The following is a 12,545-nucleotide window of genomic DNA, read 5'->3' on the forward strand; positions in this document are numbered from 1 at the left end:
ATAATCGAGCCTAACTAAAGACCGCCTTCACTGAGCTAAAACTAATAATTTCTCTATTTGAACTGTTAGCAAGAGATTATTAAATTAGTATAAGCTAATATCTCAAAGTATTGAAACCCGCTTGACCAACTAGATTGTGCCTGTGGCTTCGGCACTGGGCCCTGGCTGCCGTCTGAGGAACCAATTCGGATGCGGGAGATAAATCTGCCAAATCTCCCCGCCAGCAAAGTCACGCCTCGCGGGGAAGCCAAATCCAGGAGGGGCTCTGCCCCCGCGGCCGAATCCCAGCCGCGGCTCTCCGTTCCCGCTTCCAGCCGGTCCGCGCGCGCGCACGTTGGTCTCCGAGGTCGGTTCCCCCATTAGCGCTCCAGGTTCCGGCGACCTGCGGGAGGAGAAAAGCCCCAATCCCAGGCCCAGAAAGGGCCTTGAGGTCCCGAGCTCCATCCCCCACCACTTCCCTGCTTTCTTCAACCCCCCCCCCCACCCCCACCCGGCGCTTCCCCTCCCTTTCCCAAAGGGCGTCGGAAGAGCCTGGCACATCTGATCTTTCACCAGCACCAATTGAAAAATGGGTGCTTGTCACAACACAGATCACTGCCTTCCTCGTTCAACTCCCCACCGCGCGCTGCAAAGGGTCCCCCAAAGGCGGAGGGCCAGTGTCGCAAGGCAGGCTGAGAGAAGCGGGACTCGCTCAAAGCAGCCAGACGAGGCCCGCAGCTCTCCCAAACTTCCTCAACTAGGCTGCGGGATCCGGGGCTGGGGTTGGGCAGAGCGCCCGGCCAGGGGAGTTCTAACTGCTCGCAGCTCTGTTCATCCGGAGCGAACCGATCTGAGCGGTTCATTGGAGGTGCCCCCTTCATGGCCGGGCCGGGAGACTTTCGGGCTGGGGTAGGGTGCTCCCCTCGCCCACCAGGCCCTTCCTAGGCCCCTCCATTTCTTCCGGGCGCAGAGAAAAAGCCCGGGGTCCTTAGGCAGGAACGGGCCTCTCCTTGTGCGTGGGGCCGTGTGGATGGGAGTGGCTGTGGAGGGCGCGGGTGGCGCCTTGAGACTGTCCCCGGGAGCTCACTGATTGATTGGGGGTTAGCCTGACAGACGTATCCTTCCGGTCCTTTTCCGGCGTCTGGCCGCGTCTTTTCCTCGTCCAGATCCAGCGCCCTCCAGGCAAGCCAAAGCCAGGAGGCCAGATCCCCACGGATGCGAGGGGCCCCGCCAGGTGTCTCGGTCTCCAGGTTTCTAGGACTCCCGCAAGGTGACTGGATGTGTGTTGGGGGGCGGGGGGGGGGGGGAGTTAGGGGTGTCACTCAATCTCACAGGCCGGCTGTCTTGAGTTCTGCTTTGATCTCCTCGCAGCCGGCCTTCACCACCCTTTGGTTCCTGAGCCCTGACTCTGACGAGCGGCACCTGTTCCTGGTCCTCCTTCCCTGAGACCCTTCTGGCCCAGGTGGGATCAGACCCCTTGTGGGCCAGGAGCTAGGCGCTAGGCAAGAGCAGCGCCAGCGGGCCTAGGCCCTGTATCCTGTTGTCCGGAGTCAGTCCTTGCCCCTGCGTTGCCTGGCCGGCCCCCTGCACCCGCTCACACAGCACACGGTACAGCAGCTCTTTCTCGAAACCATAATTTTACTGTCAAAGAAACTTTATAACTTATTTACAAAGTTCTTTTCCCCCCCAAGATACAAAGCAATAAGTTAACATTCTCAATATAAAACTAAACTTTGACATAGAGAACACAAAACATGGTTGATTTCAACTGATCACATTTTCCAAATTTCACAAGTAAAATGTCAAGATTCTCATTTCACAAAGCATCGGGTTTTACAGCCACACACAACGGAACAGGGAAAAAAAAGCTAAGCTTGTGCAACATGTTTACGGAACAATAATAATAACAATAATAATTAATAACAACAATAATATGTACAGCGATTAGATCCTGCACTGGAGGCTGTGCGTTCAGGTGGTGACTGGCATCATTCTGGCCGAGCCTCTGGGGGTTGTGGTAAAGCTGCGTTTGCTTGCTTTCAAGCCCACTGGCATTGGGGTGCTCGCTCACACCCGCCTCTTTTCTCACCGCTGCCCGTGGGTCCTCTCTCTCTCTTTCTCCCTAAGGAGAGAATTCAGATTTTCCTACTTGTCCAGGCAAGGAGACTAAGCGTTCTTCTCCAAATGAGAAATTGTGTTGGCTTCATTTCTTTCTTTTTAAAAACATGTAAAATATGCAAATCATTCGACTCCAACCGCTCTAGACCAGTGAAGTACAAAAGTTACTGTATAAGTTAAAAATCACCAGGTCCTCCTTATCCTTTTTTTTTTTCCCGGGTGCATTTGAAGTGACCGGTATATTTGGACAGTGCGCTCTCATGTCCCATAGAATTGCGTACTGGCCAACACTCAGCCTCAGGTGAAGTCCATTTCTCAATAAATAAGCCCCCTCCCTCCAATTTCCCCCAATTCCCCAGTGAGCTACACAGATGTTTGGGCAGGCCCAGGAAAAGGTCTGAAAGGGTAAAACATCCAAGTATCCGGAACTGGGTGGCCTGGTGGACAGCGCCTCCCGGACCTGGAGAGGTTTTTCAGAGGCTGCAGAATGAGGACAGCGGACAGAGGAGGACCTCGACTTGTCAGGGCACAGATACGGAGCGAAAGGAGACAAGAGACGGACAGGACAGAAAATAGCTTTTGCTTTTTCTACATTGCTTTTGTTTTGTGTTGTGTTGTTTTTTTTTTCCTGATAGTCCCACACAATGAGGGTCCCCGGTCAGTTGGGTCCAACAGGCTATCTTGCTGCTCCAGCTGTCTCCTGCGGCTGTGACTGAGCTCCGCGGCCTCTCTCTCTGCTGCCCGTGGCCCAGGCCAAGGTTCAGGCGAGGGTGTGGACGCCAGGGAAGTAGCCAGTCCGGACAGCAAGGGGCTCTGAGGAGGCGGTGGGCGTCCTGCCTCCACGGTTCCTTCTTCTTTCCCTCTGAGCCCTTCTCCGGGTCCAGGGCACACAAATGGGGTGGATGGACCGGGAGGCAGGAGGGGCCCGGACCAGGGGAAATGGGAAGGAGGTGGGCGGAACGGGTGGACAACCTCACATGAGTTGGGGTTGCTGCATAGCTTCTTGGTGCGCCGAGGGGTACCATGACGTGTAGCTGGGGATGTAGGAGCCGTGCTGCTGCCCGAGCCCTTTCCGGATGAGGGAGTTGGGGTTCCAGCCAGGCGGCACCGGCGGGGAGCCGGCAGAGAGCGCCCGGCCGTTGGCTAGCGCGCTCCCTCCAGAGCCGCCCCGCCCTGCTTCATCAGCTTCTTGAACTTGGAGCGCTTGTTCTGGAACCAGATCTTGACCTGCAAGAGCGGACAGCAGCATGACTCAGGCTAGGTCCATTGCGCCTATCATGGTCCTGGGGAGATAAGGTGACAGTGGGACAGCGAGAGAGGACGTCCCTTACCGCCCTGGGAGAAGGGACAACTCGCAGCTGGGGGAACAGACCACCACCACCGCCACCAATAAGAACCTGGCGGCAGGGGCAGCTCTCCTAGAGCCAGGGGGCGTGGTGGTGAGGGGTGAGCGGGGGATCTAGGCCTTCTCCTGCCAGGGACTCGGCCCAACCTTGGCTGGCAATCCTCTGGGGAAGATGCAGGGCCTGCACAACATAGAGCCTTCAATTCCAGGATGAGCATCAATAAAAGAATCAAGTGGAGAAAAGGAGTGGAGGGCATTTATTTGCAATGCGATCTGCCTTCTCTTCGCCATCCTTTCTGCCCTTGAGTGAGTTGGGGACTGACCAAGGAAGCCACAAGGTTTTGTTAAACTTTTCATTTGGACTTAAGTAAACCTTTTCTTAATGTCTGTTTGTCTCTCCAGCTCTGCTTCAAATCCCGGCCCCAACGTTGGAAACCCGCGACATTCGTCATCAAAATGCCCATGGGCTCCCCGGACTCTCAGAGAAATTGGGAAGGAAGGTCCGTTTCTCCTCGGGGTCTGGGACTTGGGTGGTGTGAGAAGGCAAAAGAAAGGATCCCCCCCCCCCCCCCCCAGAAGGAGGAGAAGAGGGAGGAGGAGGAGGAGAAGGAAAAGGAAGGAGGAGGGAGACAGGCTCAGGCCAGGCCCCAAGTGATTAGCCACACACTTTAAAGGCAAAGAAGGGATTAAGCCCCGAGTCTATTGTTCCAGTTGCTCGGGCACGTGTGACTTCAGAATCCCCCAACAAAACGTCCGGGGAAATCCTCCCTGCGCCCTAATCAGATCGTCCAGGGTTGCAGGTCCGGGAGGCAGGCAGCGCGGAGTATGGAGTACGGAGTGCAGAGTGCAGGGAGAGCCGGGGCAGAGAGAAAGAGGGCGGAAGGGGAGACGCTGGGAGGGCCAGGGGTGGCGGACACACACACACATCTCACACACATATACATATACACACACGCGCGCACACACTCCCCCCGCGCCCCCGAGGGCCAGAGAGTAAAAATGAAGCTCCCGGCACAGGCGGGCCGCGGAAACCTGCGGGCCGGTGGGGCAGCAGCGAGGTACCTGCGTCTGCGTGAGTCCCAAGGAGGCCGCGAGCTCCGCCCTCTCGGGCAGAGCTAGGTACTGAGTTTGCTGGAACCTCCGGTTCAAAGCCTGCAACTGCAAACTGGAGTAAATGGTCCTGGGTTTGCGAATCTTTTTCCCCTTGCCATTGAAGCGCACCTCACCGCCTTCCACCACGGTGCTCTTCTCGGAGTCGGCCCCTGCAGGGACAGCAGAAGCAGGGGCCCTTGTTAATGCGAGGGACAACCTTCCGTGTGGGAAGCCAGGGGCGAGCGGCTCCCGAGCGGGGTGGCGGAGCCAGGACCCGGAGAGAGAATGCTCCAGAAACTCCAAAAACCAGGGGAAGGTCCCGCAAAATCAGAGGGCCGGACCCGGACGGCTGCAGGCGGACCCGGACAGTTCCCAGGCGCGCAGCTCCTGCCTTTGCAGGGAAAGTTTGCTGTTTTTGCAGGCGGTAGTTGAAGTTTAATTACCCTTAATTGCACACATTGTTTATAGCGCTACGCAATAAATAATTACCGAGACTAATACGTGCACATGTGGGTTTCTGTTTTCCAGCGGGGCATTGTGTGCTCGACGCACGGAGCCACCCAGAGGCCCAGCTAGTGCAGGGGACGCTCTCAGATTTATTTATCCTCTGCTGGATAGTTGTTAGTTAGGTGGATTTTTTAAAAAAAATTTTTTCTTTGCTATGACAAGGATCCATAGATTGATACCCGAAACCTCCACGGCTCCGGCGCTCTCCCCACCCCCACCCCACCTCTCTCTCAACCTCTCCCTCCTCTCTCTCTCTTTCTCTCTCTCCCTCCCTCCCTCCCTCCCCTCCCTCTCTCCCTTCATACCTCTTAGTCTCCCTCTCCCGGGCAGGCGCACGTACCTGGATCCTCCAGGCGGCTCTGGGCGAGGCTGGCGCTGCCTGGGTAGGACTGCACGGAACTGATGTAGGGGCTGGACGCGTGGCTGCTGACCGAGTTGACGTAGGGGTAGCCCAGCGGTCGGGAGAAAGACGAGGCCGAGCTGTAGGCGCCGTCGGGCTGCGAATGGCCCGCCGAGTGTAAACAGTGCATGGAGTAGTGCCCGTGGGACATGGGAGAAGGAGACATTTGCTGGTTGGGCGGCCCAAACTCCATAAACACCGCCTTGCCCGACACGGGGCTGTTGAGACTTTCTGGCATGGTGGTCATGGTCATCTCTTCTCGCGGGGTCTGGGTGTGGGTCTCTCACTCTCTCCTCTGCTTTCCTTTTGGGGGTCTCTGTGTTTCTCAGGACAGGAAGGAACCCAATTTAAGCAGAACAGGGGTTTTCACTTTCCATTCATAAGAAAATGGAGTTTGTCTCTTTGAAAAGTCTAAGCATGATGCTGCTGAGCTCCCCAAACTCGCTTCAAAGCTTTGACTCAGCCAAGGTCATAAATATTCATGAGCCGGCGGAGCTGATTGGTCCGTTGCCTTGCATAATCACTGGGGATTGGTCCGGGGCGCTCCGGCTTCGCTGGACTAGAGCGGGCGAGGCGGCCGGGTCTCGGGAGAGACGCGTCCACAGTTCCCGGCCGGGGCTCGCTCCTCTGCAAAAGAGCGCGCCGAGCGGGACGCACAATGGGCCGGCGCCCTCGCCAGGACTACCGCGGCCCGCGGCTCCAAGGCTTCCCGCCTCCCGGAGCGCCTCACTTCCCAGAAAGCAACCTGCGACTTGGCGGCCGCCCTCCCCTTCCCCTACGATCCCGATCCTCCTCCCACCCCAACACCGGGGCCCCGGGCACAGCTTCTCCCGGCCACCGCCGCCGGGTCTGGCGCTGAGCTAGGGCAGTTCAGGAGCCCGGCCGCGACCTCCCGAGCGCGAAGTCGCGCACTGGGGGGCGCCGTAGGCGGCTCACAGGGCGCTGTCCTCCCCAGCGCCTGGTGCCTAGCGCAGCGCTCTCCCGGAGGCCCCGCCCTAGCCTGGGCTCCCTTGGCCACATCCCCGGGGTGAGATCTGGGGCCCTCGGGCGAACTCACTCACTCGGCCGCCCTGCCGCCGCCGTCGCTCCCTGGGGCCGGCTCGCATTGCTCCAGGCCCAGCTGGCCACTCCAGTTCGAGGCTGCACCGGTCTGATTAAAGCAGTGCGCGCGGAGAGCCAGGAACCCGCGCTTCTCCTCCCAGGAAAGGCGGGCGCACCGCCCTCCACTCCCCCGACACCCCCATCCTTCCTCCACCGCCCCCTCCCCTCTCCACTCCCTCTGCGCCTGGCGCCCAGGGCTCACGCGCCCCTAGGGCGCGGCGCCGAGTGGCGTCCTGGAGCTGGCGGCTCAGTTCTGCTTGAGCAGCGGAGGCCAGGCGGTCATTTCCCGGGCTCCTGGGGGCCAACGGGAGTACTGGGGTTTAGGAGTCCCGGGGGACACCGAAACCCGCGGCAAAACCAGGCCAATAATAGGCTCACATATCTTGTGTGTGGACGTGTCTCTCATTGTCGCCCAGGATCCTCCTCATCTTCAGTGGTCAAAGTGGGCGCCACTGGGCCTGGGGACAGAACTGGTGGAGGCAAAAGCTGCCAAGGCCTCCTATCTTCTGGGGCGCTAGGTACAGAGAAGCGCACAAAAGCCCCCCCCCCAATAAAACTCGCCCCCCCCCTCCGCTGTAACCACCACACAGCCACCCTCTTTAGGCGTGGTGCAAACCATGCTGTCTTCGAGGGGCTGTTGGTTCCCGATTCCTCCAGCCTCACGGTGAATCCAGAATTACTTTGTTAGGTAATTAGAAAGTGTTGATAATTATTTCTTTCATAATTTAGCGGTGTGGCGGGAACGGGGAAATGATCTTGTGAAAGTTCACACGTGCAGATGTATTAGTTACTGATTCATTTGATTAAATGGTAGTCTCAAGTGCTCGAATCCACAGCTGAAGGCGCCCCATTAGCATAACACTGATGTTTAATTTTCATACGCATAATTAGCCATATATTTAACACTAATAGCAACAAGCAGCCTTTCAGCGTTAAACAGCCTGGGATTTGATCTGGCCTGAGCTGAACCTTCCCCGACGCACCTTCCCCTGGCTGGAGTGTCGCAATGATCACAGGACAAACCTCTGTAATCAAGTACATTTTGGCAGAAGGAACACCAATAAAAATGAGCACTCAAAACAAATTACATCGGCGCTGTCGTTGCAGATATTAGTGGAAGGGGCTTCTCTATTTTTTAACTTCAGTAGCAGCAGCAGCTGCCCGCGGAATTCCTCTCCTTTGGTTTAAGGGCATGATGTTGGGGGTAGAAATATTTCAGGCTGTGTGGTTGGAGCAAAAAGAAAAACAAAAGCCAAAAAAAAAAAAAAAACCCAACAACAACCCACCCCACAACCGATCCTCCAAACCAATAACAGCTTTGCCAACGTTTAAAAAGATTTTTTTTCTTAATCACCCAACCACACGGTGATACTTTGTAGCAACAACCAGCTAATGACTCCGCTACCAGACAACTCCCAGGAGCTGCAGGACTCCTCTTGATTTCCGTGTTGCACTTGTGGTTTTCATTGCTCCTTCCTAGCGCCTATTTTGGGGTGTAGAGCCGGGTGTGGAGCGCGGTGTGGTGCGCCCAGCACAGCAGCACGGATGCCGCCCGGGCCCCTGGTTTCCCGCGCGCCTGGCGGGCCCTGACCACGTAAGTGATCGCCGTGGCTGGCGCGGTGGTGGGGTTGGGACCGAGGGAAGCGGGGCTGGTCACTCCAGGTGCTCGGGGCAATGCAAGAGGAAACCCGACAGCTGAGTCACCCAGGGCCAGTTTATTCCAGATGTAACTGCAGGGTGGGGAATGGGAGAGAGGATGCCACAGGTCGCGATGGTTTGTCTCCAGGGCTCTCTCTCTGTCCGTCCACATCTGGAGAGGGGACTCCAAGCCATGCGTAGCGCAGTGGACCGGGCTGGCTCCGGGGAACAAAAGACCCGCATGCGCCCCCTCAGAAACCGGTTTCAGAGTCTTGGTTATTTTAGAAATGAATTATTGTGGGCGAGCGAGTGTCCGCACTCCGGAATTATTTCTTAGATCCAGAGAAGCAGTTGCAGGGAGGGGCGGATGAGCCAGGGCCCTCCGGGCTCAGAGACGCCGGCCTTGGCTAGCTTTCTCAACGTGTGATCTTATCTCTATTCTATGAGCCCTTCCACCCCACACCGCTAAGGGGACACCTGTTCTGAAACGCAGGTTTGCTTAGTTCTCTGCCTGTCCCAACTCTCAGAGGAAATAAAACTCTCTCTTGTATCCGGAGAATGTCCCGGATTGCCAGTAGAACCTCTTGGAGGCACGCAGGACTGGCGCCTGGTGGTTAGCTGTAGCCACCAGTGGGCTGGAATCCCGGTGAGGTTTGGAGCCAATTAAGCTGGCAGGGGTGAGGGGTGGAGAGTGGACAGGGTACTTTTAAAATCTGCTTCCCTAACTTCAACTTTAAAGCATGTTAAACGGAGTTCGTTCTAAATGAAGTTTGTTTCCTATGGCGCTGCAGAGTATTGCCTGTATATGTACAATGTTTAAACTTTAGGTTAGTTACTTTAATAAAGGGGTTATAAACCCATACATACTTGCACCTTGGCATAATTGCTGCACAGCAGTGTGTTATCTCAGTGGTTGGTAAAATCCTGTGGTCCTAATAAAATTATTCTTGGGGAACCTGACCTGTAGAGAAGATACAGGTAACTGGTGCAATCCGACTGCTCTGGGAGAGAAGTGAAGTCCTTCTCAGGCAAGGGACACCAGGTCTTTCAGAGGCAGCAGCCCCTGAAAGTCTCTAGGCCTTGTAAAAGTTTTTTAAGGACCCCAGAAGGTTTTCGATGAATCTTGTAGATCTTCAACCCCTTCCTCATCTTTTCCAGCTCGGAGATCCACTAGAATCAGAATCATTTTTATCCAAATTCTCCATCCCTGGACACAGAGAAAGAGAGCCAGAGGTGTTGGAGAATGCCCAGGAGAATCCCAAGTTCAGGGAACAGACTGAACTGAACACTGTTCCCAGCATGTTCATTGGCCTCGGTTTCCTATCTCTTTCCCCACCACTGTGAGTGTCACAGAGAGGAGCTGGCCCTTGGGACCCAGTCAAAGAGGCCATCTGTCATGGCAACTACAGGTGTCTCACATTTCCTTGGTGCTCTCTAGCCCAAGCTATATTTAGTGGATGGCAACTTTGGAAAACCACTTCAGTAAAAACAAGAGTTAGCACTGACTTTGAGGAAACCCTAAATGGGACTTGTTCCTAAAACCATGACCAGAGGGGCAACTCTTTTCTCTGTGTCCTGCCAGAGGCCCAACCCCTCTCCACCCCGGGGCCCAGGTATGAGCAGGCTCCCGGCAGGAATGGGTCTTGGGACAGGAATGTGGATCTCTGGATTTCCTGAAGCAGGTGGAGCTGTGAGCAGGAGGTTGAACTGGAGTGAAACTCACCTGCTCCAATCCTGCTAACTAGGCCCTTGCCCTAAAAAAACGCCGAATCTCTTCTTGCTGGGAACCTCTGGGTCTCCAGTGCTAGAATGTGGTCTGAAGGGGGCCAGTATGGGGAGAGGTTAGTTTAGGGCAGCGGTTCTCAACCTGTGGGTCGCGACCCCTTTGGGGGTCGAACGACCCTTTCGAAGGGGTCGCCTAAGACCATCGGAAAACACATATATAGTTACATATTGTTTTGTGATTAATCACTATGCTTTAATTATTCAATTTGTAACAATGAAATTGGGGGTCACCACAACATGAGGAACTGTATTAAAGGGTCGCGGCATTAGGAAGGTTGAGAACCACTGGTTTAGGGGCTACAGCAGCCTGGGATTCATACATCATTTCCTAGTGCAACAAACGGTTGTGTGTGTGTGTGTGTGTGTGTGTGTGTGTGTGTGTGTGTATGTGTCTTGTAAAAGTAACCTCTGGGATGCACCACAGGGCAGGATGAGGGCCAGGGAGGAAAAGCTGCAGGGGATCAGAAAGTCCTGTTTTTAGATTGGTAAAGCCTGCAGAAGAGCCAGGCTGGGGTCCACAGGCAAAGGCATGTTTGTAACCAACCCCTCCATTCGGGATGATCTTCCATTGCAAAGCCCTTATGAAGGGGAAGAAGGGGAAGGGCCGGGGAGCAGGGGCTAGCCAATGGAGGATCCACAACGGGGTAAAAAGAGACTTTAAAAAAATTCCACCTAACACCCAGGCTCTGGTTTTTGTTTATGCGCGGGCATATGAAAAGTTCAGAAACTCAAAAATTAACCAACTACTCTCTTCCTCCCCACCCCCCTCGCCCCCCAGTAACGGTCAGAGACTAGGAGCGCAGACACAATGGGTTTAAGAGGTGAAGCCTTTTACTTGGGCAGAGTTAAGACGAGGGAAAGGGAAAACCATGCACCTATAGGAATCCCTCGTCTTCCAAACGAGGGCGTCCCATTCCCCCTCAAGAAATGTTCCCCGAGCTGGGAAACAGTCCGGCTCCGGGATCAGCCCATCGTAGCCGCGCCGCCACGCAGGGCTTCAGATCTGCGTTCCCAACTGCCCCCAGTCCCCGCCGGGTTTTCCAAGACGCTTCCAGGTCCTGGGGAGGCTACAGCGGACCAGCCTTCCGCCGGTGCTACTAAAAGTTCTCCAACTGGGTTTCAGCAATTTAGGAGAAAAGGCGCCCAGCCTCTGCCATCGTGGGGCCGCTCCTCAGGCCTCGTGGGGCAGTTTGGTCAGGATCTGAGCGCCCTCCGACGTGATGACCACTGTGTGCTCGAACTGGGCGGACCTGAAACACGCAGGGCAGCGGCGCTCAGGACTCGCGCTAGCGCCGGCGGGGCGGGGAGCGCAGCTCGCCAGCGCCGTGGGATGAGCCTTCCCTTTCCAAACAATTGAAAAGTAATCACCTTTGATTGTCCAGGGAGACCACAGTCCACGCATCCTCCAGGACTTTAAATTCGGGGGATCCCTCGGTGATGATTGGCTCTGTAAGAGGGAAAATGTTTACTGCGTGAACTAATCAGGTTCCTGTCAAACATTGTTTCCCGATTATCAAAAAAGAGAATAAGGTTTCCCCCCTCCTCCTAAGTACTTCCCCCATGGGTTCATGTTGTCATATTGCAAGGGCTGATAATTGATGTTGCTTGCACAGTATACTACAAACTAAACAGTAGGAAGAGGAAACGTTACAGCATTCAAAATGTATGAAGTTGCCTAGTTCCTAATTTTTTTAGAGGAATAAGGGCATTTTAATCAAGCCTTAATTAGGACCCTGTGGATAATAACCACCCAAACACCAGTCCCTCTTATAAATACCAGTGAGTTTTAAAAAAATATTTTAATTTTTTTTAAAAAAATGCTCAAAATGTTCATTAATCAGTAAATAACAATTTTCTTATTTCACTCTAATTGCTTCTCCATTAAGTCCCAGTCAGAAACATGATGCCTTCCGGGTCTTAGGTGATTGGAATTTGTTGGCGATACCAATCACATGACCAGCCAGGAATGGGCCACAGAGAGTACATGCCACTGCTGACAGGGAGCAAGGGACATAATCGGCTCCAGTTACTGGGTGTTAATGAACACACACACACACACACACACCAAAAACCCAAACACCACATTATGTCGGTAACAGAATTAGAGGGTGGAGGGCTGCCTCTCCTAAATGTGTCGGTAAGTATCTGATTTAGGAAGACGGGCTTGAGGATATTATTTAATCAGATTTGCTCTGCATCTGAATTATTTCATTATGCTGATTGGCTTTATTAGTCCTTCACGGGACTGCCTGGCCTAGGCCAGCGCCACTGCCGATGCTTCTGCCGGGGGAGCCGCAGCTCTCTGAAGGGGAGCTCCCGCACTGACCTATGGTGAAGGCCATTCCCTCCTCCATGAGTAGATCGCTGTCATTTGCTGTAAGAAATAAAAGATGGGGTAGGGGGAATGGGAAATGGAGAAAAAGAAACAGAATTAGAGGAGTTGGGCTGCTAAAAAACACTTGGTAATTTAAATATTTTTTTCTTTTGGGGTAGGAGGGTGGAGGTTTCTAGAATCCTGGGTGTTCACTAACAACCCAGGGTTAAACACAGGGCTCCTGGGTTTGTCATTGCACTTTCTGC

At 54.6% G+C, this 12,545-nt stretch overlaps 2 protein-coding genes across 3 annotated transcripts in view; both read right to left on the bottom strand.

Annotated features, from left to right (window-relative positions):
• Positions 1-1,608: 1,608 nt before the first annotated feature.
• On the bottom strand, positions 1,609-6,595 carry DLX1 (distal-less homeobox 1). Its single transcript, XM_014468108.2, is given in 4 exon segments — positions 1,609-3,249; positions 3,252-3,324; positions 4,505-4,704; positions 5,382-6,595. Coding segments are annotated over 4 exon segments (765 nt in total). The 5' UTR covers positions 5,695-6,595; the 3' UTR covers positions 1,609-3,070.
• Positions 6,596-10,778: 4,183 nt separating this feature from the next.
• Positions 10,779-12,545, bottom strand: part of METAP1D (methionyl aminopeptidase type 1D, mitochondrial) — a 70,432-nt gene continuing 68,665 nt past the window's right edge. For both annotated transcript variants that reach the window (XM_014468215.2, XM_023744863.1), the window contains 3 exons: positions 12,292-12,339; positions 11,334-11,412; positions 10,779-11,215 (listed from right to left, as the gene is read on the bottom strand). In XM_014468215.2, coding sequence (XP_014323701.1) covers positions 11,137-11,215; positions 11,334-11,412; positions 12,292-12,339 — 206 coding nt within the window. In that variant the 3' untranslated portion in view covers positions 10,779-11,136. The remainder of the gene's footprint in view (positions 11,216-11,333; positions 11,413-12,291; positions 12,340-12,545) is intronic.

Source organism: Myotis lucifugus, unplaced genomic scaffold, assembly GCF_000147115.1.
Source record: "Myotis lucifugus unplaced genomic scaffold, Myoluc2.0 scaffold_5, whole genome shotgun sequence".
NCBI lineage: Eukaryota > Metazoa > Chordata > Mammalia > Chiroptera > Vespertilionidae > Myotis > Myotis lucifugus.